At 33.1% G+C, this 27,314-nt stretch overlaps 2 protein-coding genes across 4 annotated transcripts in view; both read right to left on the bottom strand.

Annotated features, from left to right (window-relative positions):
• LOC146946420 (protein LSD1-like) overlaps positions 1–26,968 on the bottom strand; it is a 52,007-nt gene extending 25,039 nt beyond the window's left edge. The window contains exons 1-7 of one of the 2 annotated variants that reach the window (XM_085744512.1): positions 26,527–26,968; positions 25,626–25,748; positions 24,478–24,588; positions 22,211–22,323; positions 21,499–21,561; positions 21,306–21,377; positions 20,377–20,803 (exon numbers count right to left, since the gene is read on the bottom strand). In XM_085744512.1, coding sequence (XP_085600638.1) covers positions 20,762–20,803; positions 21,306–21,377; positions 21,499–21,561; positions 22,211–22,323; positions 24,478–24,588; positions 25,626–25,746 — 522 coding nt within the window. In that variant the 5' untranslated portion in view covers positions 25,747–25,748; positions 26,527–26,968 and the 3' untranslated portion in view covers positions 20,377–20,761. Of the gene's footprint in view, positions 1–20,376; positions 20,804–21,305; positions 21,378–21,498; positions 21,562–22,210; positions 22,324–24,477; positions 24,589–25,625; positions 25,749–26,526 lie in introns of those variants that run through there. The other variant, XM_085744513.1, reaches the window with a different exon arrangement.
• Positions 9,582–13,877, bottom strand: LOC146946421 (F-box/FBD/LRR-repeat protein At1g13570-like). 2 transcript variants are annotated; one of them, XM_085744511.1, is made up of 4 exons: positions 12,314–13,877; positions 11,001–11,871; positions 10,701–10,856; positions 9,582–10,319 (listed from the first exon to the last, which is right to left on the bottom strand). In XM_085744511.1, exons 2-4 carry the CDS (start codon positions 11,844–11,846, stop codon positions 10,029–10,031), a joined length of 1,293 nt encoding a protein of 430 aa, XP_085600637.1. In that variant the 5' UTR covers positions 11,847–11,871; positions 12,314–13,877; the 3' UTR covers positions 9,582–10,028. The 2 variants fall into 2 exon arrangements, with proteins under 2 accessions (XP_085600637.1, XP_085600636.1); XM_085744510.1 differs by lacking the exon at positions 12,314–13,877 and having other exon boundaries at positions 11,001–12,307.
• Positions 26,969–27,314: the final 346 nt, after the last annotated feature.

Here is a 27,314-nt window from a genome sequence, read left to right as displayed (position 1 = left end):
TTGTTTGAAACTCTATTTTTTTTCTACTTTCAATGCTATATACAAAATATTTCCTTTCTATTTGATAATGTCAATGTCTGAAGCAAGCATCTTTGAAAATTGAAAAATCTTTTTCTGTCTATTTTGAAAAGCAAACCTGAGCAACAGGGTACATTTCAATGAAACATGCATGAATAAATGAATGTCAATGTCTATTTCAATACATGTTACAAGCAGGTTACTCCTCAGGATGATCTGTGGTCAATGGCAAGAATGAAAAAACAGAATGAAAATGAAAAATTGAAAAATACAAATGAAAAGCTCGCTAAGTTGAAAACCCGAAAGGGCGGCTTAGGCAAAAATGAGCACCCCGCTGGTTGACAACCTATGAAGGCAATTCAGGCAAAAATGGGGCAATGAAAAGAATCTTATTCCCCGGTGAATCGAAAACCCGAAAGGGCGATTCAGGCAAAAATGGGATTGAAAAATGAAAGAATGAAAGAATGAAATATTGAAAAGCATTGACCATAGATGCGAACATCCAATGTTTACCCAGCACTGACACGCCTAGCAACGGCGACCTGTATCCAAGAACTTTCCAAGGGTCCCTCCTTTACAAGTTTTATTGCCCTCAGCCATGGTTTTGATACGTCTCTCAACGACGGTATCTCCAAAAGAGGTTTTCCCCTGTGAATATGTTGCAGTACGAGCCACTACGTGCCCAATCTCCCAATGTTTTGTCTGCCTCTGTGAAACTTCTCTGTCAAACTACAAACCAATCATGCATTTCAAGCATTCATACATGCATAATCATGCATTTCACGTGCTCATACATCCAATAATCTTGTTATACCATACATACATGTTGCATATCCAATTCTCAACTGTCAAGTTCAAACCAATTTCCAATTTCAATCCAATTTCAATTGCAATTCCAATCCAAATTTCAACTGTCAAACTCAATTTCAATCACAATTTCAATTCCAAATGTCAAATTCAACTCAATTTCAACTGTCAAATTCGATGCAATCTCAATTCTCCAATCTCAATTTCAAATCATACCAAATGTCAAATCCAACTCAATTTCAACTGTCAAATTCGATGCAATCTCAACTCTCCAATCTCAATTTCAAATCATTTCAACTGTCAAATTCGATGCAATCTCAACTCTCAAATTCCAATTTCAATTCAATCCAATCCTAATTCGAAGCAATGTCAATTTCAATTCAATTCAATCTCAATTCGAAGCAATCTCAATTTCAATTTCAACTCAATCTCCAATTTCAATCCAATCTCAATGTCAATGTCAATTTCAATTTTCAATTCAAATTCCAATTCACTCTTAATGTCAATTTCAACTCTCCAATCCAATGTCTATGTCTATGTCTCTAATCAATCTCAATCCCTCTTTCAATGTCAACTTTCAATTCAATTCAAATCAATGCTAATTCACTCTCAACTTGCTTTTGGCCAACAAAAATGGTCATGTCTATCTTCAAATCAAGTCAATGACAATTTACCCTCAATGGGTATCTTGTTAAATCAGACTTCCAATTTGCATCTTGTTATTGGTCAAGTGACTAGTTCGATCCAAAGAACAACTTGTACCTGCTTATATACCTATACCTCCGGACAAACGACAAGTTCGATCCAAAGAACAGTTTGTACCCAGCTTATGCTTTGTTATCGGTCAAACGGCAAGTTCGATCTAAAAGAATAGTTTGCACCTACCCACATGATGTGGTGATAATCCAACGGCAAGTTCGATCCAAAGAACAGTGTGTCTCTACCCTTCTGTCTATATCTCCGGCCAAACAGCCAGTTCAATCCAAAGAACAGTTTATGCCTGTCTATCTGTTTGTATCTTCAATCAAGTGTCAAGTTCGATCCAAAGAACAGCTTGTATCTGCCTATATGTCTATGTTTCCGGTCAAGTGCCAAGTTCGATCCCAAGAGCAGCTTGTACCTATCTCTTGTTTTGTATTCCTTGGTCAAGTGTCAAGTTCGACCCAAAGAACAACTTGTACCTTATTTTCTATCCCCTGGTTTGCCTACCCTGTCAATGTCAACCTGAATCCCCAGTGACATGACATGTTCCATAGGCTCCAGTCGTTTGTCTTGCATTCATAATCAAAGTATTGCATCGCATTCATATTTTTGAAAATCTGAAAGCGTATTTTTATGTCCAAAAGCAGTGCAAATGTTAATATTTAAGTATCTTCGTCCCGTCAACCCAAAGACTTCGTCTCTTGACTCTCCGGACAAAGAAACTTAAATAGGGGCAGCTGTTATACCCTAATTTTGGACCTAAAAATACTTCTTCAATTCTTCTTTTCTTGCATTACAAGCCATTTGAACTGTCTCTGATCAATTACATCTTTCTCTGCATCTTATTTCAATATTATTTGCAAAATTCATGAAAAAGGGCATTTTAGTCATTTCCTATGTCAAAATTTCTTTCAGTCTTTTGAAAATTGTTTGAGTCTTTTCAATGGGTCAGAATAAGCCCTTATTTCAATTCTATGTCAAAACCCAGTTCAAAAATTGCATTTGAAGTAATTTTGAGTCAGTTTTGCCCCTAGGGGCATTTTGGTCTTTTCATGTGTCAAAACTCTGTTTAAACTCTCAAAATTGTCTCTGAGTCTTTTAAATTGCTTGTATAAGGTCTTGCTCTAATTTCCTGTTAAAAATCCGTTTGAAAATTTGCATCTGAGTCATTTTTAGTCGTTTTAGCCCAGGGGCATTTTGGTCATTTCACACGAAATTTCGGCAGAGAGAGGTTACTTTAAAGTACCTCATTTAAGCCATTGGTTCGTTTTAGTCCGTTTTGTCAATTTTAATCGTTTCACTTTACGTTTATTTCCAAATTACGTTTTTACCAATTTTATTATTAATTATTTTTAAGTCCTTTTTTTGTCATTTTTTGCATTTCAGTCCTTTATTTTTAGTCATTTGCAGTTTAGTCCAAAAAGTTTGTTAAGTCCAGTGCCACGTGTCAAATTTTCATTGGTCCAGTTAGTTACAGTCCATGTCCACGTGCCTTTTCCTTATTGGTCCAGATTGCACAAGTGTCAGCTATAAAAGGCCACATCACAGTCAAAGTCAGAGAGACCCATTCATTTTCTGCCAACTCATAAACACATTTCACTTTATCTCTCCCATATTTTTCGATCAAAATCCCAAAAAACCCAGAAAATCCAAGAACAGTTTGAAGATTCAACGAATCTTCAAACCCTAACCGATTCAATTCCACTTCCAAATCACAAATTCATCACAAAATCCTTCAGTTTTTACCAAATCCAACATCGTAAAGCCATTACAATCATCAGAATCATCTCAATTTCACAAGAATCCAAGAAACTAGCAAAATCACGTGCAAACCCTAAGTTTCCAGAATCACTAATTGAACAAAATCGAAGTGGACTTTGTGCTAAGCTCTCAGAGATTCTTCGAAGAATCATCATCATCGAACCATGATGACTGCAATTCCAGTGCAAATCCAGTAGATTCACACGATCACAGTCAGAGAGAGTGAGAAGAAGAAGAACCAGAAGTTTTCTCAAAGGTTTTCGTTCGAATCTCCATTAAAATCCAGGTATATTCAAAGAACCTTCTCGCCTTGCACATTAAATCATCATCGAAGGCTTCGAATTGAAAATAAACGGTGAATCGAAGTGAAAACTTCGAAGAAATTCAAAGAAAATTCGAAACGAAACCCTAAGTTGAAAAATCATGAAGATTCACCGTTTACTTTTCAAATACGAGTTCAATTTCATAATCAGTGAAGAAAATTGAAAGATTAGGGTTTCGTGTCCTGAGATTTAAGAAGTTTTGGAAACATAGAACCGAACGATTCAATCCTAGATCTACTCCGATCTAAGCTCGTTTTCAAGAAAACGTTTTCGAAATCATAAAGAGGAGAGAAAGAGCTTTAAGATGTGCTTGTTTTTTAGATCGGAGAAGGTTGAAGCTCCGACGCGGCGACGCCACCATGGGCCACCACGTCGGAAGTGGAGTGTCTCGTCGGTGAAGAGAGAGTCATTTGCAGACTCTCTCTCTATAGTCTTCGTTTTAGAGAGAGAAGTGGAGAAGGGAAATGAACCTGAACCGGTTCAAGGCCTTATATAGGCCAACGAACCGGTTCAACCCATGGTTCCAACCCTAACCCGTCCTTAGGCCCATTTCCACTGGTTTGCTATGCGCCCCCCCATTCCTGCATATCCTTGCTATTTTCTTGCTATTTACGCCCCCTGCCTGTCCAAAATTGTTCAAAAAATCCTAAAAAAAATTTCTATGTGTTCTTGATTGTTTTTTGACATTTTTGTGGTGTTGATTATGTGTTAAAATCTTGATTTAAAAATATGTAGTATTTTCTTGTGAAATGTTTACTTTTTTTGTTAAAAATTGTGAAGTTTATATGTAGTTTGAGTCTAAAAATCTTGTAAAAAATTCTACAAAAATTCATATACATTTCTTGATAATTTTGTAGTGTTTTGTGATGATTTTTGCATATTAAAAATTGATAAAAAATAAGGTGTTAATTTTCTTGCTATTTTGTGATGTTTTGTGCTAAAAAATTGATGGAAATTTGCTTGATTCCAATTCCAATTTCTTGATGAACATTTGTGACCTATACCACTTGATTTTATGGAGTTTTAGCCACTGTTTGTGTTTGATATTGCTGCATAAGTGTGAATCTTGATAGGTTACTTAGTTTACAAGTTACTTGTGTAAATAAATAATGCAAATATGCCTAAGTTTGCTTCCAAAATGTCAAGTTAACCATGTTGCCTTAATTCCCATTCCAAAATCTGATTCTAAACCTTTAAGAATGTGTTGGAATGTGAGAATTATAGGTCACATGAGTCTTGCACTTTATGAGCAAATCTTAGTCATGTTTTGCACCCTTTTTTTGCCTTTATTTTGGGTTGTTTTCTATGCTTTGTGTTATAGTGTTTCTCTTGCTTTATTTCTTTTGATATTACAATGTGTTACTAACCATTCCATTTCATGTCTCATACTTTTCATAAGCATTCCCACTTCATCCCATATCCATCTTATTTCTTGCACTTTAAGTTTCACCAAGACTTAGAATGTAAAGACTTAGGAGATTTTGTAATATTTTACTTCATGCAATTTTTAATCTCTTGCAAGACCATAGAATGTATCTAGGGTATGATGTAATAAGGACAATGGACTCTAATGATGTACACCGACACTAGCACCGACACATGCACACACTTCACTTTAGGTATATAGCTAGAATATGCATGTTTAGATGTATGTTTAGGATTGTATGTTTAGATGAATGCCTAGGGTTTACACTTAGAAAAAATCATTTTCCAAAAAATATGAACAACTTCACTCAAATCATTTTTTTACAATAAACCTTGGGATCAAAATCCCATTGTATTTTCCTCTTCTTTTCTTAAACAAAAATCTTAAAGAATTTAATCATACTTGACTTCTTTCCAAGATAACTAATCAAACCTCACCTTTTCTTAAAATTCTCATGCCCTTGAGGCCTCTCTCTCATTCTTCAAAATCCCATTTTCAAACTTAAAATCAACCAACAAAAACAAAAAACATTTTTTGGAAGAGAACTACGGTGGATTTGATCCCTTAAACGGGTACGTAGGCAAGGAACAAAATTCCTTCAATTCAAATAAAATAAAAATTCAAACGCTTTCTTCTCCCTCCAATTCTTCACTTAGAAAAATCTTAGGTGTAAATATCAATTTCCAAATAGCATTTAAAAATAAAGCGCGCGCGTAGAAAATAAAGACGGTTCCTATAGGATACTATAGTCGTTATGGGTGCCTAACACCTTCCCGTAGCGAAAACAACTCCCGGACCTCGATTCTCAAGGGTTTTGCTTACTTTTTCCCTTCCCAAGAAAAAATAAGATATCACCGGTTTAAAAGGTTCGAACGTAATCAATGTTTGACACCCGAAAACCAAGATAAAACACTTAGCAGTCAAGCTAGTGACGATAAAGAAGCGCTGAGTGGGAGGCAACCCACTAGATTTACTTTGTTTTTCAATACATTCAGTTTTTATTTTCCATTTAATGTCAAAGTCCATTGAACTATTTCCCTATTGTAATTGCTCCTGCACTTGTTTTATTAATGAATTTGTTTTGTTTCATGTGACTTATTCCAGTTAGTAACAGTTGTTTGATGAAACGGTATTCCAAAAGTTCTAAAGGAGGGGTGACTTGATTCAAAGGCGAAGTGTACGGCGTTGCTAAGTAGTCACATACTCCCAGAAATCTCAGCCATAAGGTTCATTGCCAAATTTTGTTTTTCAATTTAATTATATTTAGATTATTTTTCCATGCAACTACATTTCTAGAACTTGCATTATTTCTCTATTATTGATTGGTCTTTGTCAATTACACACTGAGGCAAAAGTGCTTGGTCCTGTGAGCCTTTTTGAAGCCTACCCTGTTTTAATTTGTTGAATTTATCCTTTCTTAACCAATTGTGAGCCGGTAGGATTAGAACTTTTTGTTCGGTGACAAACTACATTACAAGCCTAGAGACTTTTAGGATTTGTCCCTTAATGTATTTTTTGAGTTAAGGCATTGTAGAATGTTGCTAAAGATTAAGTTTGGGGTTGCTATTGGAATTTGCAACCAACTAAGTTTGGGGTGGGGGTACTAGAGAATAAAAGAACAAGAATGGAAGAAATATGAAATTGCCATGCAAAATACACACAAAAATGGTGTATCAAAAAAAAATGAATGAATGAAATTGAATAATGAAAAAAGGGACAAAACATTGAAAATCCGAGTAACTTCAAACTCGATTGTCCCTAAATGTTAAAAATATTCTCTAGTACCTTTGCATTGATTGTATTTCCACAAGGTGAATGATTGAAGGATTGAATTTTGTACTTTAACTTCCGTAGGAATGCCTAACTCAAATTTTGTGTAGCCTACTTATCCAAATATATCCCACCTTTCACCTAAGCCCCGTTATAACCCTAAAGATCTCAAAAGTGTGTAATGATATTGACTTTGATTGATGTTTAGAAACTTTTCAAGCGTATGGTAATATGTAGACCTGCATGTCGACTGGTAGAACCCTATTTCAATTTGATGCGAGGAGTTGTGAATTGGTGGATGCGAACAAGTCAAACTAGCTCATCTTTAGCTAGAAGGAGAATGAACTTTTGGTTACTATCGTTTTGTCAGGTAACTGTTATTTTACTGTCGTTTGTCACTATTGCAAGCAAATTCCTTGAGGACAAGGAATGGTTTAAGTTTGGGGTTGTGATGACATGCTGTCATTACGTAATTTTTAGGACTTATTTTGACATTTTGATAGAGTTCTAAGCAACATTAAGTGTCTAGGAGCAGTTAAAAGCAACAAATTTGGAAGAACTGGAATGAAGCCAATCGTACTGCGATTATCTAATCGCAATGCGATTTCTTGAAGTCAGAGAGCATGTTTTTGAAGAAGCTGGATCGTAATACGATCCAGCCAATCGTGATACGATTTCAAGAAGGGCTTTAAAGGAAATTAGGGTTTAATGAAGCCATCGTGGTACGATTTTCTAATCGTGGTGCGATTTTGGGCGATCCAGAAGTTGCCTATTTAAGCTCATCTCACTCTCAAACATAAGGATTACGATTTTGGAGAGCTAAAGTGCGATTTTAACATCCAGAAGGCTGCAGCGGAGAGGATTTCATCATCTCTAACCCAGTTTATGTATGTTTTAATTCTTTCATTGATTATGCTATTTGTAAACTCAATTATGAGTAGCTAAATCTCTTAGAGATTAGGTCGGAGATGAATCTATGTAACCCTAATTGATCATATGTTGCTGTGAAACTCTATTGTCTATTAATGAATTTCTAGTCTTTATTCAATTCAATTGTTCTTAATGCTTTTTATATTCTGATCAAATATAAACATGATTTTGTGAGAACGAATGACTACTGACCATAGCTTTCGACTTATACCTAATTGAATTGTTCTAATAAACATGGTTAGTCTACGAATGGATAATCGTTTGTTAGTGATATTAGGTTAACGTTCATAAAACCTTCAAGGATTATTAGACCACCTAAGGAATTAGGGGCTGTAGTTTAAGAAGAGGGTCCTAACTCAAGGGATTGATTAGGGCTAATTTGTTAACTATCGTGAAACTAGAAAATCATTAGTAACAATAGGTGCAGTAACCAATTAGGGGAAACATAGAGGATTCGAAGACCTGATCTCATCTCTCTCTCATATTTTCTTAATCAAATCTAATTCTTTTATTTGATTTCATAAAATCAAACCAAATCTACTGCCTAGTGGCAAACTAAAATAAACTTTTATACATCCTATTTTTATAACGCGATTGAATTATTGAAGTTAAAAACAGTCCTCGTTGGATCGATATTTTTACTACTTCGATAGTATTTGGTGCACTTGCCAAACGTCTATCAGTAATTATAAAAACAAAAATTAAATAAGAATAAGAAATAAAAAGTGGTGGGGTAGGGTGTTGAATGAAAACCATTGGAGAGGTAAATATTGAATGAGTGTTGAATTAAGAGAGAGAAAATAATGTAGAGTGTTGGGAATTGAAAAAGTGGGTGTTGAAGGTTGTTGAAAGTATTTTGCCATTGTACATGGTCTTAGGAGAATCCGGGCTAAAGTTACGGTATGAGTATAGAAATTATTAGGTGTCATTAGAGATGACATGACATATCAGTAGTGATTAGACACAGGCAGTTAAAGAATGTCATGTGTCGGTAGGGACCAAAAATAGTCATCTCATATTATAAAGGAATTTGTGTTATGTGTAATTTAATGACGAATTTCTGTAATTTGGATCGTTTATGTGCGATTATGTGATTTTGTGTATTTAACGACAAATTTGTGTAATTTGGATTGTTTATATGTCATTAAATGTGATTAAGTGATTATGCGTGATTAACGACGAATTTGTGTAATTTGGATTGTTTATATGTCATTAAATGTGATTAAGTGATTATGCGTGATTAACGATGAATTTGTGTAATTTGCATCGTTTATGTATGATTTTGTGATTGTGTGATTAACGATGAATTTGTGAAATTTCGAAAGATTATGTATGATTTTGTGATTATGTTATTAAAATGGTGTAATTCGGATCAATTATGAGTGTGTAAAGATTACGGGTCATTAATGACTTAGTTAATGACATTTAATGTTGTTTGCTGATATATCAGTACCCAGCGTGAGTTAACTCACGTTGGCTTGTAATAAGAGTGAGTTAACTCACGTTGAATTTCAATGTGACTAAGTCACATTGGGTTTAACACATACGTGACTTAAGTCACGCTGGGGTATTTTCGTCAGTTTATTTGAGAGTCAACAATTTTTGATGGGAGGACAGAAATTTTCTTTGATAAAAAAAAAAATAGAGCACGCGAGAATGTCATAGAGTGAAAAAAGTAATAGTCAGTATTTTTTTTTCATGCTTTTTTAGCACTTCTGGTACTAAATCTCTAAATAGAAGTAGCATGACAAGCTATACTTCCCTCCCGGGCCATTTAAATATGAGAAATGATAAAATTCAAATCTATTTGAAAGAGACCAGGGAATAAGGGAGAGACAAGAAGATGAATCAATAATAACATTAGCAGCTGCAAAAGGACAATAACAAAACAGATGCTGCCAATATTGAAACCATGTAAAAAGGAAGGGTCTGCAATAAGACATCCCAAATATTCTAACAATTACATAAAAAGAACTCTCTTTTGGATAATACACACATAGTGGACATGACTTGCATCACAAGCAATTAAGTTTAGAGTGATTAGTTGCAATGTAGTGTTTCCCTTCCATTATAGTTTACGGTACACTAGCATTCTTGTATAAATATTCATTGTACCTTCAGTTTCAAGTAATAAGAAAATCATATTCTACATCCATTTTCACCTTCTTAATACTCTGCATAAAAAGTCTAATATTTCATAATTGGTTGCACGTGCATTGGAGCATTTAAACAAAGAAAATTAGAAATGCGAATTAAACTCAGGGAAAATTTGAGGTAAATAAGAAACATTATCAAGAATCCTTTGCATTGTAAATAACTTCAGCTTGTCCAGACGCTCTCCTAAACCGGATTAGTTCTGTTACCAACTCCGGTTTGACGTTCACAACAGGCTTCACAATCATCTTTTTGAGCACAGATGAATAGAGAAGTAGAAATCTGATAAAATCTAATTCAGATTTGGTACCAGAGATGTCTTGTATGTTCACACGTTGCAATTTGAGGGGCGTATCTGGCTCCGAAAAGATATCCTCCCAACAATAGGAGGTGTGTGTTAAAAGGTCAGTCTTCTCCTCAAGTCGTGCCTACATGCAATTGTTACAAATTCATGGTTCAGCAAAGGTAAAATGTCATATGCATATGAGAGATATATAGCATATCAAAATTTATGAGGAAACATGTAAGTAGATTTGTCATCAAGTGTGCTATTGAGAATTCGAAGTAACTCAATTTCGAAAGTAACCAAGTCCAAGCCATAATTTTTTAACAATCGCAACTCACATACTAGTGTTAAATTCTGTTTCCAAGACTAGAAACTATATAAACACTTAAAGCAAAAAAAGATCTGTAAATTCTAGAGCTTAATAACTATACATAGTACTAAAAAACAAACAGAATGTGCAAGTAAAACCAGAAATCAGACAGGAAAGCAAAGTCAAAACAAGATAATGTAAATGATTACTCACAAACATGTAGAATATTTGAAGATTAGGTGAGCTTTTGAGCAAGCAAAGAACAGCCGAAATTTCCTTCAAGTCGTTGAAGTTTAGGCATATGGAAAGAAATGTTAGATTAATACAAGGTGTAGGAAGCTTTACTGGCACAACACCTGCAGCCAAATACTGAAGCAAAACAGAAGAGTGACTCTAAATCAGAATATGTTTCTAATACATATGGATCAAGAGTTGCATACACGCGAACATAAACAGCATTAGGTGAGCCACTCATACAGTCAAATTCAAAATTCATATGCTTGAGCAGTATACCTTTATAAAATAGGAAATCATCAGTAAGCTCCGGATGTTGGGTAGATGATCAAAAAATTCGAGCAAATTGCAAGAGCATGCATCCAATCTACTTTGACTGGTTTCAGAGTTCAAATACGAACTTAAATCAACCAATACCTTAGCTAATTGGGAGGTGTTGTCAAAGCTAATACCCTCAAAATTACCCTTGATTTCAACATACTTGATACTTGGTGCATGAATATTAATTTGAGTGAATCCATCAACATTTTTCAAAACCAATTTTTCAAGCAAAGGGGTGCCTGATATCAAGTTTTCAAAAGCATCTTGAGCCACCGTAACTTGTTCCAATTCAAGACTTTTCAAGTTCTTGAGACCTTCAAACACTGTTGGAGGTTTAAACGTACAACAACACAAATATAAATGATGTAAACTTTGACAAGAGAATAAGCACCAAGGTATCTTATAGTCTTGCTCTAAATAAATGTCCAAGAGAAGATATTTAATAGACCTTTTGGTTAGATGAAGAATCCACCGATCAATATCAGCCACAGATTTCAAACTAATGATGAGATCATCACAACCGGAATCAGAGATCATGAACTTGTTGATTGGCCCAGAATGAAGTAAAAGTACATGGTTAATAGTCCTAACAAACTTGTTCTCGATAACAGACGGGTCTTTGGAAACTGCAGCAGATACACATTGTCTATCGAACACAAGATCCGGTAGTGTGGACCATTTTTTCCTCCATTTGTTAGATAAAACACTTGTTCTCCCTGCTTCCTTGATTGTCAAGCGTGAAAGAATACGGTCTATTATATGATCTGGTAAGCAACTAATTCTATCGGACTCCATGTCTGTCATTTTTAAGCTTCGACGGTTTTCTTCGCTTTAGATAGAAATATTCAAATTCAATGAAATTGTATATGCAAGAATCAAAAAACAAAATAGGTTAGTGTAAATATGTATCTTAAGCATGCATACAAGAATGTTTTGTGATATTGTCATAATTTTGGATGAGCACAATAAAATGTTTTGTGATAACAATATAAGGGTAGGTTTCAAGCTATGTCAAAACAATGATTTAACTTAATAATGTAATAATGTGTCGGTGTCGGACACCGACACGTGTCTGACACTAGACATCCTTTTGATTAGAGGTGTTGGTGCTACTTAGGTTTCAAGCAATGGAATTACACAAGAATAAATAGTTCCTCCAAGAAAAGCACATAATGCATGAAAATGATTGCTACAAACAACAACAAAACATGAAAAATTAATAAGAAAGTAGGATGAAATTGAAAAATTGAAGTGGAAATCAAAGAACTAACCTAAGTGAAAATGAATTACGTAGTTAAAAGCGTCGAAGAGCATCAAAAGGGTTTACGCCTTCAACACCAGAAAGGTCCAATCTCGTTTTCAAATTTTTGATCATTTTGTCCTATTTATATACGTTTATTCTTTTTTAAATAAAAAAGGTCCAATCTCTTTTTTCAATTTTTTTTTTTATCATTTTGTCCTATCTATTAATGTTTATTCTTTTTTAAGTAAAAAAGGTCCAATCTCTTTTCAATTTTTTTTTATTATTTTGTCCTATTTATTTATGTTTATTCTTATTTAAATAAAGGTCCAATCTCGTTTTTTATTTTTTTTATATCATTTTCTCCTATTTATTTATGTTCATTATTTTCTAAATAAAAAAGGTCCAATCTCTTTTTTCAATTTTTTTTTATCATTTTGTCCTATTTATTTATGTTTATTATTTTTTAAATAAAGGTCCAATCTCGTTTTCAATTTTTTTTTATCATTTTGTCCTATTTATACATGTTTATTATTTTTTAAATAAAGGTCCAATCTCGTTTTCAATTTTTTTTTTATCATTTTGTCCTATTTTTTTATGTTTATTCTTTTTTAGATAAAAAAGGTCCAATCTCTTTTTTAATTTTTTTTTTTATCGTTCTGCCTATTTATTTATGTTTATTCTTTTTTAAATAAAAAAGGTCCAATTACGTATTTGAAAGCGTCGAAGAGCATTAAAGGGTTTTATTTCGAAAGGGTTTACACCTTCAACACCAGAAAGGTCGAATCTCGTTTTCATTTTTTTTTTTTTTTTTATCATTTTGTCCTATTTATTTATGTTTATTATTTCTTAAATAAAGGTCCAATCTCGTTTTTAATTTTTTTTTTATCATTTTGTCCTATTTACTTATGTTCATTCTTTTTTAAATAAAAAAGGTCCAATCTCTTTTTTCAATTTTTTTATCATTTTGTCCTATTTATTTATGTTTATTCTTTTTTAAATAAAGCTCCAATCTTGTTTTCAAATTTATTTTGCAACCCAATTTAATTTAGGACAAAAACATTAATGATTTGAGCTTAAACGTCTGTTTTAAAATATTGTCATTTTATTTATTTATAAATTTATAAAAAAAAAAACTTAGACTATAAATTTGTGTTCATTCTTTTTTGAGTAAATGTCGATCTCGTTCACATAATTTTTTCGCAACACAATTTAACGTACGATAAAAATATTACACGTTCCTCTCAAAATAATAATAAACGTTAGCGCTTAATATTTTTATATATCTGATTCATTAGAATGTTATGACTAAGTTAGTGAGAATAAGATTTAATTATGCTCTTTAAAAAAAAGATTTAATTTTGTTAAGAGCTAATGTGGATTATTTTTTGTCATACACAAGATCGGGCTTATAGAAAATTGTAAGGTATAATCCCGTGAACATAGCTCAGTTGGCAGGGACATGCATTATTATATGCACGGGCCGGGGTTCGAAGCCCGGACACCCCACTTATTCTAACCACTAGGCTACTTGACCAAAAAAAAAAAAATTGTAAGGTACAAAATTGTATCTTCACTTTTTTTTTAAACAATTTATTTAATTTATAAAAAATTGTTTATCCACTTTATTTTTCGTTATTTTGTTGAAATTCAAATTTTAAGAAACAAAAAAGTTAATTTTTAATTTGTTTAATACATTTTCTTAATTCTAAAATTTAATTATAGTATTAAGTAAAACTCAATTTACAGTCTCCGTAAGTTTAACTCAGTTGATAAGGACAATGCATAATATATGCAAGGTCCGGGGTTCACAACACAAAAAAAAAAAACCTCGAACTCCAAACACCAAAATAAAACTCAATTAAAAAAAAACAATTTTGAATGTACGAAAATAGTATTTTGTTTCATAAAATTTAAATTAATGTTTAACAAAATAGAGTTTCATTTTATAAAAATTACAATGACAATAACAACCAAACGTTATCACATTAAGTGCAATCAACAACATGGATTTTTTTTTGGTAGTGGACTGGGTTTGAACCCCGAACCTTGCATATTTTATGCATTGTCCCAACCAACTGAGCTATGCTCACGAGGACAATCAACAACATGGATAAAATAACGTTCTACTGTTTTATCATAAATCATATTGGATCCAACTTATTAATCTCGTAGAATTTAAGATACATTTATTTTCTGCATAATTTGATTTATAGCTTTGAAGGGTACTTTTGTTTTTTTTTTTTTTTGTAAAATTAAATGAGTAAAATATAAGGTAGCTAAAAGTGAAAAATAAAATTGTGATAAAGTAATTTTAAAAAGTTGTTGTGGTGTGAAGACCAAGTTTTTTTTTTTTTTAATTTTTATAAAGAAAGTAATCGTATATTCATGTTTATAAAGAAAAAAGTGACTAAATGTAAATAGTGGGATGGGACTACTTCCCTTCATTAGCATGAGATTTGTTTGTACAATCACACATTGCACAAGGAAGAAAAACAAAGTGAGTTCATATATTCAAACAATTTGTAAGGAAATGAGACAATATAATTGATCACCAATAGCATTTTGAGCTAAGCACCCAACAACATGCTCTTTTGAGCTCGATTAGATAAGTTTGATTCAGCTTCTTTTTACCGCAGTTGTGCGTCTAGTGGCCATATTCCGGCAAAAATGAGAACCTAGCAATTCTTGCTCCAAAAGAACATGTGTCTAGGAAGGTGGTTGACGCGGAAACAAACACACGCTATATCGCAAAAATGACGATTTATTTTGGTAATTAAAAAAAGGACAAGATTGATAATGTATAATTGCACCAATTGAATATCTGTAATTGTTTAAAATCAACTTTTCTATGTAAAAATGCAATTTGAACACCTCATTGATCCACTGATCATGCTTACCAAGTCACCAAAACATAAACATAAACATCAAAATCATATCCAGGACTTGTAATTCTAGACAAAATCAAAATGAACCTATTGATTTGGATGTAGATGCAAAATGAGGCAAAAAAGTAGCAAGTCACAAAATTGAAAGCTTTGTGCACTTTCTCACATTTCAAACCTTGTATAATGCATATAAATACATGAAATCAATCTAAACCTTGAACGGAGAAGAGTCCAAGCTTCAATTCAATCATTGCAGGCCTCAACATCACATAATGGCGAATTTCTGTAATTTGGATCGTTTATGTGCAATTATGCGATTTTGTGTATTTAACGACGAATTTGTGTAATTTGGATTGTTTGTATGTCATTAAATGTGATTAAGGGATTATGCGTGATTAACGACGAATTTGTATAATTTGGATCGTTTATGTATGATTTTGTGATTGTGTAATTAACGACAAATTTGTGAAATTTCGATAGATTATGTGTGATTTTGTGATTATGTTATTAAAATGGTGTAATTCGGATCAATTATGAGTGTGTAAAGATTACGGGTCATTAATGACTTAGTTAATGACATTTAATGTTGTCTGCTTATATATCAGTACCCAGCGTGAGTTAAGTCACATTGAATTTCAATGTGACTAAGTCACATTGGGTTTAACACCTACGTGACTTAAGTCACGCTGGGGGTATATTCGTCAGTTTATTTGAGAGTCAACAATTTTTGATGGGAGGAGAGAAATTTTCTTTGATAAAAAAAAAAATAGAGCACGCGAGAATGACATAGAGTGAAAAAAGTAATAGTTAGTATTTTTTTTTCATGCTTTTTTAGCACTTCTGGTACTAAATCTCTAAATAGAAGTAGCATGACAAGCTATACTTCCCTCCCGGGCCATTTAAATATGAGAAATGATAAAATTCAAATCTATTTGAAAGAGACCAGGGAATAAGGGAGAGACAAGAAGATGAATCAATAATAACATTAGCAGCTGCAAAAGGACAATAACAAAACAGATGCTGCCAATATTGAAACCATTTCCCTTCCATTATAGTTTACTGTACTCTAGCATTCTTGTATAAAATACTCATTGTACCTTCAGTTCCAAGTAATAAGAAAATCATATTCTACATCCATTTTCACCTTCTCAATACTCTGGATAAAACGTCTAATATTTCATAATTTGTTGCACGTGCATTGGAGCATTAAAAAAAAAAAGAAAATTAGAAAAGGGAATCAAATTCATAGGGAAAATTTGAGGCAAATGAGAAACATTATCAAGAATCCTTTGCATTGTAAATATCTTCAATTTTTTTTTAAAACAATTTATTTAATTTATAAAATATTGTTTATCCACTTTAATTTCCGTTATTTTGTTGAAATTCAAATTTTAAGAAACAAAAAAGTTATTTTTATTTTTTTTAATACATTTTGTTAATTATAAAAGAGTTAATTATAATATTAAGTAATCATACCTGATCAGAAGGTGACTGCCGGTGCTTCTTTATTGCGGTGGTTGAATGTGGGGGAAATGCGTCAATTGAATACTGGAATGGCGGGGGGTGTGTGGTTGCAGACACTCCAACGCTCAAGTCAAATATAGGTCAGAAATGGGGGTTTAAAAGTGAGAGAGATGCTACCTTGGGGACTGCGAGGAGCCCCCTTTATATAGAGGTGGGTGAATGCAGAGCCGTTGTAATGGCACACGTGCGCCCGATGGTTACGAAATCGTGGAAAGTGTAACTGCTGGGGAGAGATTTGCGGAAACGTGGGTAAAAAGATGTTACAATTCGTTTGGATTGGTCTCAGTGGGCCTAGGTCTCTGACAGGTCCAGAACATCAAGTAAAACTCAATGAAAATTGCTTTTCTGACTTCAATAACTTCCTAATAACACATGGAAGTTACGAATTTACCCCTAGTGGTAGTTAACTACCGCTGCGTCTGTTACATATCCATCTCAGAAGCAAGCTTCCAGCCACTCTCTCATCACACTTTCTCTCTAAAAATTTCAATTATCACACACACTCTCTCTAAAAAAACTCTACTAAACCATCCAATTTTTTCGCCACTAAATCACAAGTAAATAATCACTTAGGCTATTATCATACATTTTAGTCTGTATATATGTTTATATGTTTATAATTTTAGTTGTAGTTTTATTTTTAAAATTTGATTTTTTTTAATAGAGTTATGTTGTAGATCTAAAATGCTATTAACAAGTATTATGAATACTTGTTATAATGGACTAATATTGCTTAAACTTATTTATTTATTTCGAGTTTTTAAAAAAAAATTAGGGTTTATTTGGTTTTTTTTAGGGTTTATGTATAATTTGCACTCAAAGTGTTCGATGAAATGTTTGAATGAATTTTTCATTGATTGTTTAATGTTTTATTGTGTAGATTTGAAACAATGGACCGTCATTTGTTCAAAGCTCAAGTACGGTTTAACGGTGGAACCTGTCTTTCGTTCAACATCTGGGTCGATATCACGCTAAAGGATCTGAAGGATCAATTGAACGAAATCAATCAAGAACTCAACTCCGGAGACACAAGGAGGGTGGATGACCTTCAGTATGCACGTATTGGATATTTGCAGGGCCAAAAGATAATGTTGACGGACGATGAATGCGCGAGGACCATGTTCTCCAGACATTAATGTTCCCAATAATTGAGTTTGAAGCTACGTTGCTGAGATCGACTGAAGGTCTTCTCAAAAGTTTGATTCTTTCAGAAAATTATGTTTAGGTAGCACCATTATTTATTTTGTTGGAATTTAAATTTAATTCTTGTTAGTTTGCTGAAGATGTTGGTATTAAAGTGTCATATACTTAGAATAAAGATTTGCAGATTCTTTGAAAAGTCAAAAGAATGAAGAGAACACAACATACATTCTATCAAATCAACTTTATAGGTTTTCACACCGAATTCCATTGTATAAGATGAGTGTAACGAAAGGGAATATACCTCTAATATGTTGTTTTGTGCTTGATCATGCTCCTCTGTCACTTGTAAATTGTCAGTTGGTAAGATTAAGTTCAAAAGAATATATTGGAATACATTCCTTTTTGTTACTACTCATCTTATATGAGGGAATTCATTGTGAGAATTTATATACTTGATTTGATAGAATACATGTATTGTGTTCTCTTCATTCCTTTGACTTTTCAAAGAAGGTTGCAAATTCCTAGCCAAAGTATATGACACTTCAATCCCAACATTTTGAGCCAACTTTCAACAATTTAATTTAAATCCAACATCATGATGATACCACATATATTTATGAGAATGTAATGTAATGTAGATGAAATTTAAACTAAATAAAATTGTGTATTTTTTAAAATGATTTTTTGCATCTTCATAAAAATGAACCCGAACCAGCCTATTTTGTTAAGCCCAATTGTATACTTTTACTTGCTGCACACCCCTACATGCTTACTGCACCCCCCTCCTGCATTTGTTCTTGCTATTTTTTATAACTCTTTCAAAAACAACTCATGCATTTCTTTTTAATTCTCTTTCAATTAATTATGTTTCATGCATTTTAATGCTTTAATTTCCATGATTTTTTATTTTTGCTTTAATATTTTTTAGAATATTATCTCATGCATTTTAAATGTTTTATTTCATAATTTTTCTCGTTAATTTTGCTTTACCATGCATTGCTTTAAAACTTTTAACTTCATGCATTCTATTTGGTGATTTATTCTAGTATATGATGTTTTTAAGTCTCTTATTATCTCGTTATATTTTGTTTGCTTTAATTTTAGTATAATCTCATGCATTTTCTTTTCCTCTTGCAATTTATTTAAATTCCATGATGTTTAGTGTGTATAATTAGGGAATGGATGCAATTTATTTTGCATTTTTTATTTCTTGCCATAGAATATATGTAGGAGGGTATGTAATAATGTAGTAAATGCACACACCGACACTTGCACCAACCCTATACCACTTTATTTATCGCTTTACGCTCGCTTTATTTTTCGCATCGTTACGCTAGTTTACCGTTAGCTTAGAAAAATCTTTTTGTCTCAAAAAAATCAAATAAGGAAAAAGTCAAAAATATTTTCGTAATAAACCTTGGATCCAAATCCAAGATGTTTTTTCTTTTATTTTCTTAATCAAATTTCTAATGAATTGTGTGGACGAAAAATGTATTAATCGAATATTTTTTGTTTTGTTGCGATACAATTTTTGTTCTTTAAAATGCAATTTCATAAAAATGTGGTAAAATGAAAAATGTACAATTGAAAAAAATTGGGAATAAATTGAGAAAATTGGAAAAAATGAAAGAAAAAAAAATGAACGCAAAGGTAGTTAACTACCGTTGGAGGCAATTTAATATTTTCCATGTGTTATTAGAAAGTTATTGAAGTAAGAAAAGCAATTTTCAAACTCAATTTACAGACACAAAAAAAAAAAAACAATTTTGAAAGTACGAAAATAGTATTTTGTTTCATAAAATTTTTCGATTTATAAAAATTACAATAACAATAACAACCAAACGTTATCACATTAAGTGCAATCGGCAAAATGGATAAAATAACATTTATTAATCATATTGGATCCAACTTATTAATCTTGTAGAATTTAAAATACATTTATTTTCTGTATAATTTGATTTAGAGCTTTGAAGGGTACTTTTTTTTTTTTTTTTGTAAAATTAAATAAGTAAAATATAAGGTAGCTAAAAGTGAAAAATAAAATTGTGATAAAGTAATTTTAAAAAGATGTTGTGGTGAGAAGACCAAATATTTTTTATTTTTTTATAAAGAAAGTAATCGTATATTCGTGTTTATAAAGGAAAAAAGTGACTAAATGTAATAGTGGGATGGGACTACTTCCCTCCATGAGCCTAAGGTTTGTTTGTACAATCACACATTGCACAAGGAAGGAATAAAAACAAAGTGAGTTCATATATGCAAACAATTTGTAAGGAAATGAGACAATATAATTGATCACCAATAGCATTTTGAGCTAAGCACCCAACAACATGCTCTTTTTAGCTCGATTAGATAAGTTTGATTCAGCTTCTTTACCGCAGTTGTGCGTCTAGTGGCCATATTCCGGCAAAAATGAAAACCTAGCAATTCTTGCTCCAATAGAACTTGTGTCTAGGAAGGTGGTTGACGCGGAAACAAACACACGCTATATTGCAAAAAGGACGATTTATTTTGGTAATTAAAAAAAGGACAAGATTGGTAATGTATAATTGCACCATTGAATATCTATAATTGTTTAAAATCAACTTTTCTACGTAAAAATGCAATTTGAACACCACATCGATCCACTGATCATGCTTACCAAGTCACCAAAACATAAACATCAAAACCACATCCAGGACTTGTAATTCGAGACAAAATCAAAATGAACCTATCGATTTGGATGTAGATGCGAAATGAGGCAAAAAAGTAGCAAATCACAAAATTGAAAAGCTTTCTGCACTTTCTCACATTTCAAACCTTGTATAATGCATATAAATACATGAAATCAATTTAAACCTTGAACGGAGAAGAGTCTAGACTTCAATTCAATCATTGCAGGCCTCAACATCACATAAACCAACAACGTTTTAAAGCATCAGCAATCATTTCCTCTCTGTTGTAACGCCCACAACAACATTGCTTACCTGTGCCAGTTCACATTCTTAAAATTAAATCTTGTTTTGCTCAAATATCACAACAACAACAACAAAAAATCACTGAACCAGTAGAAAATGCAGGATATGGTAACTATACAATGGAAACTTTTAATTAAGATTCCTGTAAAATATTTTATAGTTTTCATCACTCTAAAATATGAAATTACTGATTTGGTCCCAAACATCCATTTGAGGGAAGAAAGAATTCATTTTAGGAGAATCCGTGCAAGTTACGGTAGAGTACAGAAATTAGTTGGTGCCATTCGAGATGACATGACATATCAGTAGTGATTAGACACAGGCAGTTAAAGAATGTCACCTGTCGGTAGAGACCAAAAATAGTCATCTCATATTATAAAGGAATAAAAATCAAAGTTTTTTTTTTTCAGGGGACCAGAACCAAAATTCACTTATTCTATAGGGAGTAAGCATATTTACTCAAAAAATATATATCCAAAACTAACAAAAAAATAAAAGAGAGAGTAATTACCAATTTCCCACTTGAATCAACGGACATAGGATTTTCTACTACTACAGTTTGGCTCTCAAAGTGAGGTCTTGACTGCAGGGTATTAAGATCACATGTATATTTGTTAGATATCAATGTCATAACAATAATTCGACATGTAATATGAATAATCACCAAAAGAAAGTCAAAAGTATAGTGATGCAGTAGAAGATACCGTTTCGGAGCTGGTTGTTTCATTAGGTGTCAGTACAGGAGTTGGCGGCCTTCCATTGGTCATCTACAGGACAATCCAGGAAAGGGTAAAAGATATGAGCTCAATACAAAACCACATAAAATGCAAAATGTTGACAACGGATATCAAGTAAATTGCAGGCATAGAGGAATTTGAACCCGTGCTCATGACAGTCGCGTGTTATGGAGACAGTTATAACCATACAAGTACCAGAATCCTAAAATATATTTGAAGTAATGTATATAACAATAAATGCAATCTTTTTCTATTAAAATAACATGCATCATAACATTTATGTACCCATCTATATCAAGCTTTTATAGTTCTTTCCTACGATCCTGTCTTTCTTTTCTTAAATATCTTTCAACATAGTGCAGATAGTTCTAATAACTGCAGAAACTACCCAACAAATTGAAGCCCGAACAAAATGACGTAATCTGACCAATTATTTTCTGATTTTCAACAAGTTAATCATAAAACATAATCAATTAGCTACAACTTTACTTCCTATTCTTCAAATCCAATCAGTCTAAAATCTTTAGCTACAATCTTATCAAAATAGAATCTTGATTGGCACAACTAACTAAGTTTACAACAAAATGAACTCCAGATCAACAGAATTAATTTACTGAAAATATTTGTGAAAATAGAAAGTGAAATAACAGATTAATATAATCCATCAATGTACACTTACATCGACATTAGTAATATAGTGACAAACTGCACATTTGACTGAAGGAGCTCCATGAGGATACATGAGTGTTGTCCGGCAGTTCCCACAACGGATATGGTTCATTTGATTAGAATCTTTAAAGGCAAAGCCAACAATAAGTCAGTAAACAACTTAGCATGCATGATTGGCAACATTAATCATTACAATAAAATAAAATATCCATAGATGAAGAAAATGGAACTAACTAAATGAAACTTCATGAACACCAAACATCCTGAAGTTTACACGTAAATTTTTACATTTAAAACGCCCTCATTATTGAGCTATGTGGATAATAATGACAGCATTTTTCAATACAAACTGTCATCAAGCATAGAAAACTAATCAAGTTATTTAAAACTAATCTGAATTTCGGGTTATGCTCATATCCAAATGAACCAAGATTCTATCTTGTTTTTGTAGTTTATAGATAAGGAATTACTGCAAGTGGATGATATTGATTAGGAAAAAAATCATAGGCTGGTTTATTCGACTTTTATGTTGATATGCTCATATGAGTCATATCCAACTGCTTATTCGTTAAAAAGAAATGGAGAGGCCCATAACCAATAGTTGGGTGGTTGTTAGCTATGAAGCACGTTCTCCCCTGAGATTGTGTGTGTCCTTGTGTCTGACACTTGTACGACAACTCAGACAAGTGTCCCCAGAAAAAAAAATTCTTTGCTTCGACACACCTTAGCACTCCATGGACACATCTCAGACAAATCCATGATACGAGAGTTAAAGATCTGTCTAAGCAATGATGATTGTGGAGTTGTTAAGGAGCGGGCCAGACTTCTCGAAAGTAGCTTGGAATTGAAACAGATCAAGGGAAGTTTTATTTTATCTTTTAGCATTAGAATTCAATTTCCTTTACTGTCTTGATACCAGTACTATCATAATATCATTCATACACAATCAAATAGATGAGGCCCCAAGGCGTGTAGCACTTAGCAGTAGAAGGTTAAATTTATTCAAAATAATATCAAATTGTGGAATAACAAACTGAACCTATGGAACCATTCTTGAAGAGACTGTTTGATGCCATATAAGGACTCGGGGATACAAAAAATTAGGCTAGAAGACTCAACCAACACAGTATGGGTGAAAACAAGGGTCTCTACCATCATTGTGTGTACAAAAACCCAAAAGTGAAACTTCCAAGGTATCAAAGTGGCTTTGGGCAAGTGCTGGCCAGCTAAGGGCCTAAATAAGGCCGGACAAAAATTATTGAGTTGAATGGAACACATCCCTTGACAACCAGATAGAAACCAGGTGCACCAAGCAAGGGAACAGAAACCTTGCAGGATGTGGTGGTACACAACAGCTTCATTTGCAGCACACCATGGTGCACTGGACACGCTAAGGATATTAAGGATGACAGTGGGGTAGGTCAGTGAAGATAATGCTCACCAACAGTAACTCTACAGCCCCACCAAGCAATGCAGAGGAAAGAGAAAAGGCTACACCGAGGTGTACACTGAGCACAGTAGATAGGGCAGGGGATCGAAGTTGAAACACAGTCAGTTAACTACAAAAATATTGCATGGTCCATCAAGTATGGATCCGAATACCATGTTGGGAAAGATAATTTGAGAACCTATGTCTCAACTATACCACACACCTTGGTGATATATAATTATAATTAAAATTATGCTGTCCTTGGAATAATCAGAAGATATTACGTTAAATGGATTTATTGCAGAATTTTTTAGTTATTAGAGACAAAAAAAGCATTTTACCAAACATATTAAGCTTTTAGAAGGTTTGCCCGTGGGCATGGTATCAAAAACTATGACCAACCAATCGAAAGTCAACCCTTTTTGCTCCCATTCTTCTGAATGAAAGTGAATTTCCCCACCACGTCCACATTTCAAACCCAAAGGGTTTTTGCACAAGGGGAAGTGTGTGAGATATAAAAATTATTCATGATCCTTCGCTAAACAGTACAATATTTGTGGAGAGTAGGTCACTGGAAGTAGTCAACAAATACTTGTTTGAGTATGATGTACATATAGTTGGCTTACATTCTTTAATTTCTCACAGACATATATAGCTGAAATACACCGCAAGGGGAAAGAAGAAAGGAAGGAAAGAATTATAAATTAAGTGTATACCAGGGTTTGGTATACCATCGATGAATTAAGTGTATTTAATGATCAAGCAACACGTAAATTAATCAGCAAATTAGCATGCAGTGTAAAAGCTGTACAGATCTGGCAACACATAATTGTAAATATATATCATACCTGGCACAAGATTTATAGTGTTACAGCAGGAACATCTCACGGTAGTAGCTCCACGTGCGTGCATTAGCAATGTTCTACAACCTCCACAATAAAGTTGTGACATTTCCATTCCTGCAGGCACATCAGGAAATTTTAGATCCCTGGATGTAACCATTTAGTTTATAGTTTAAATCTAAGAACAAGTGAATTTTTAATCTGGCTAGTTGCATAGTTGCTTTCTACTTTATACTCACGTATGCATCCCTTGTTAATAATTGGCTAAATAGACTATAGATATGGACTAATAACGATCAATATAGGGCACACCATCTTTACCAACCTCTAGATCCTAATTTGGATCAGACAAGAAGTGAATACGTATATCACAGCATAAAAAAGAATATCCTACCTTCAATACATAAACGCATGGACACACATACGTGTGTGGATCCGATTATTCCAAGAAGGAGTTTTCAATTTAATGTATAATATACTTTTTAAAATATAACTAAATATCAACTAAAAAAATTACAATATTTAACGTCAACAAAGAGTTGTTAAGTGGGGCAAGTATGACAAAAGTTACTCCTTTGGTAAGTTGATGATATGCTACACCAAAAAGCATATGAAGATGGCGAAATGCTACACTAGTTTTCATCGGGAATGAGGAATCATGATAGCAGTTGAACTATTTTATAGAACTTGAGTTCAATTATGAACAAAACTAGTATTGTTGAGTTAATTTTTCTATTGGAAAAACCAACAGCCAAAGTGGCATCCATTACTGCAAAAACTTACAACTTAATCGCAGGGCCGGCCCAAAGCAAGTGCAATCAGGCCCAGGGCCACAAAATTTGGAGGGCCCAAATTTAATTGTTGTTTTTATGAGGGGGCCATTCTTTTAATGTATAAATAATATTTCCCACTAAATTGGGTATATGATTTCGGTGCTGCAGTGGTAAATGCGTTTTAATTATGTCCCCCGTGACCTGGGTTCGAAACTCACGTTTTGCAATATTACATTTTCTGTTAAAAAAAAAAAAATCAAAGGAAGGATCAACGCGGGCCCTGCTTAGTCTAAGTATGCAATCAAATTAACTAAACACACTAAGCATGGAGCAAGAAAATTCTTGAAATATTGAAAACAAAAACAGTAAAAGGAAAGATACCAGGAGGAAGAACAGGAATAACAGGGGTAATTGTGCTGCACACTGCACAGCAAACATTGCTTGCTCCTCTAGGGTAAAGCAGGATGTTCCTACACCCAGTACACATAATGTGGCTCCGCATAGCTGCAAAATTAAACACCACCACCATCAACCATAATGACAGTGAAGCAAAACATGAAACAAAAATTTGTCACAAGATGTACAAGAACAAAATCTTATCCCACTAGGTGAAATCTGCTATAATACTCTATCATATTTAATAGCCGCACATTTTACCCGTTGCCTTGAGCCACACGTAAAAAGCGTTGATGTTTTTAACTACACAAAAAAACACCACCACCACCATCCACGTACAACATATCATAGTCTTAGACTATTTTATTTCGAACACAATCAAAATATGAAATGAAAATTCATTCACAAGATGTACAATAACCAAAACAGATCCCACTCGGTGGAATCAGCTTCATATATGAAATGACACTATAATACTAGATCGTATACTCCGTCCATGCTATACATAAGAGACGTTTGGCACAACAAAAATTGACGTATCTGGACCTTTTGTTGACCCAACTGTCTTTTATAAATAGGACCAGAGAGAGTATCGTGTCTCAAGTCAAACTATTGAACTTCACAGTAACAACCACCAAGCCTTATCTAACTAAGTGAGGTCGACTACATAGATCAAACAACGTCATAATATAATGCTCTATCATATACAAACATGCTTAAACCATCTAACTCAATATATTCATCCATCTTTTCTACAACAATCACAATCGTGATAAGATGTGACAAAAATTAATCCTATAACTTCAAAAAGACTAAAATAAAGGCTACCATACCAATGATATGAGAGAATTAAAAACCCTAGAAATGGAGAAAGAATGAATAATACCTGAGTAGGGATTGAGAAAACGCAGAGAATGAAAGTTGTGCGGAGAAACCGAAAGAAAGAAAAGTGTATTATATATGGTTGGTGCGTTTGATTGATTGAGAAATGGGAAAATTAATAAAAATAAAAAAAAGGTTCGATGAATTGCGATGATTTGGTTGTATATATATGAATAAAAGGAAAGGTTTGATCGTTACTAATGAATTACGATGATTTGGTTGAATTGAATTGAATCAATCAATGTTAGCAGCACACCGAAAAGGAAACTTGTTTTCTTTGTCGGGACCGATCAGGAAACTTCTTCACCGTGCGTTTTCTTTATGTTTTTTAAGTTTTTATCCTAAAACTAGTAAAATAACCGGAGTAAGCATGGAATGACTTTGGGGATACAACAAAGTACAAAAGTACTTACAAAAATCATTTAGGTCAGCAAGGAATCAAATCAGCTCACAAAGTTTGGAATCTACTCCATAATTAATTTGTTGAATTTAATTAATTAACTAAATGAGATGAATTTGAGTTTAAATTAACTTCGTTAACACAATGAGTTAAACTTAAAGTATATATAATTCGACTCATTTGATTTATAAGTTGATTCGATTATATGTATATATGTGTAAGTGTGTGTATATGTGAAATTACATGTACTAGTTAATTCGGTTGATGGCGTTGAATAGTCTTTGGTAAGACACTTTTATCAGTTGTTTCCTTAATCTTTGTTGCCCATGACCTTCTTCTCTGAGCGAGTGGGGGTGATATATCTACACATGTTCTAACACCTAAGTCAGTGA

This window comes from Medicago sativa, chromosome 2, assembly GCF_051527215.1.
Source record: "Medicago sativa cultivar Bolivia chromosome 2, Bolivia_mono, whole genome shotgun sequence".
Lineage (NCBI taxonomy): Eukaryota > Viridiplantae > Streptophyta > Magnoliopsida > Fabales > Fabaceae > Medicago > Medicago sativa.
The sequence above is the reverse complement of the archived record's forward strand: the minus strand, read 5'-3'. Positions and strand labels throughout refer to the sequence as shown.

Coding starts and splice junctions, on each gene's coding strand:
- LOC146946421 (XM_085744511.1), bottom strand. CDS start 11,846: ATGACAGACATGGAGTCCGATAGAATTAGTTGCTTACCAGATCATATA. Junction 10,857..11,000: donor TGATTTCCTATTTTATAAAG/GTATACTGCTCA, acceptor GTTTTGCTTCAG/TATTTGGCTGCAGGTGTTGT. Junction 10,320..10,700: donor TTCAAATATTCTACATGTTT/GTGAGTAATCAT, acceptor AATTGCATGTAG/GCACGACTTGAGGAGAAGAC.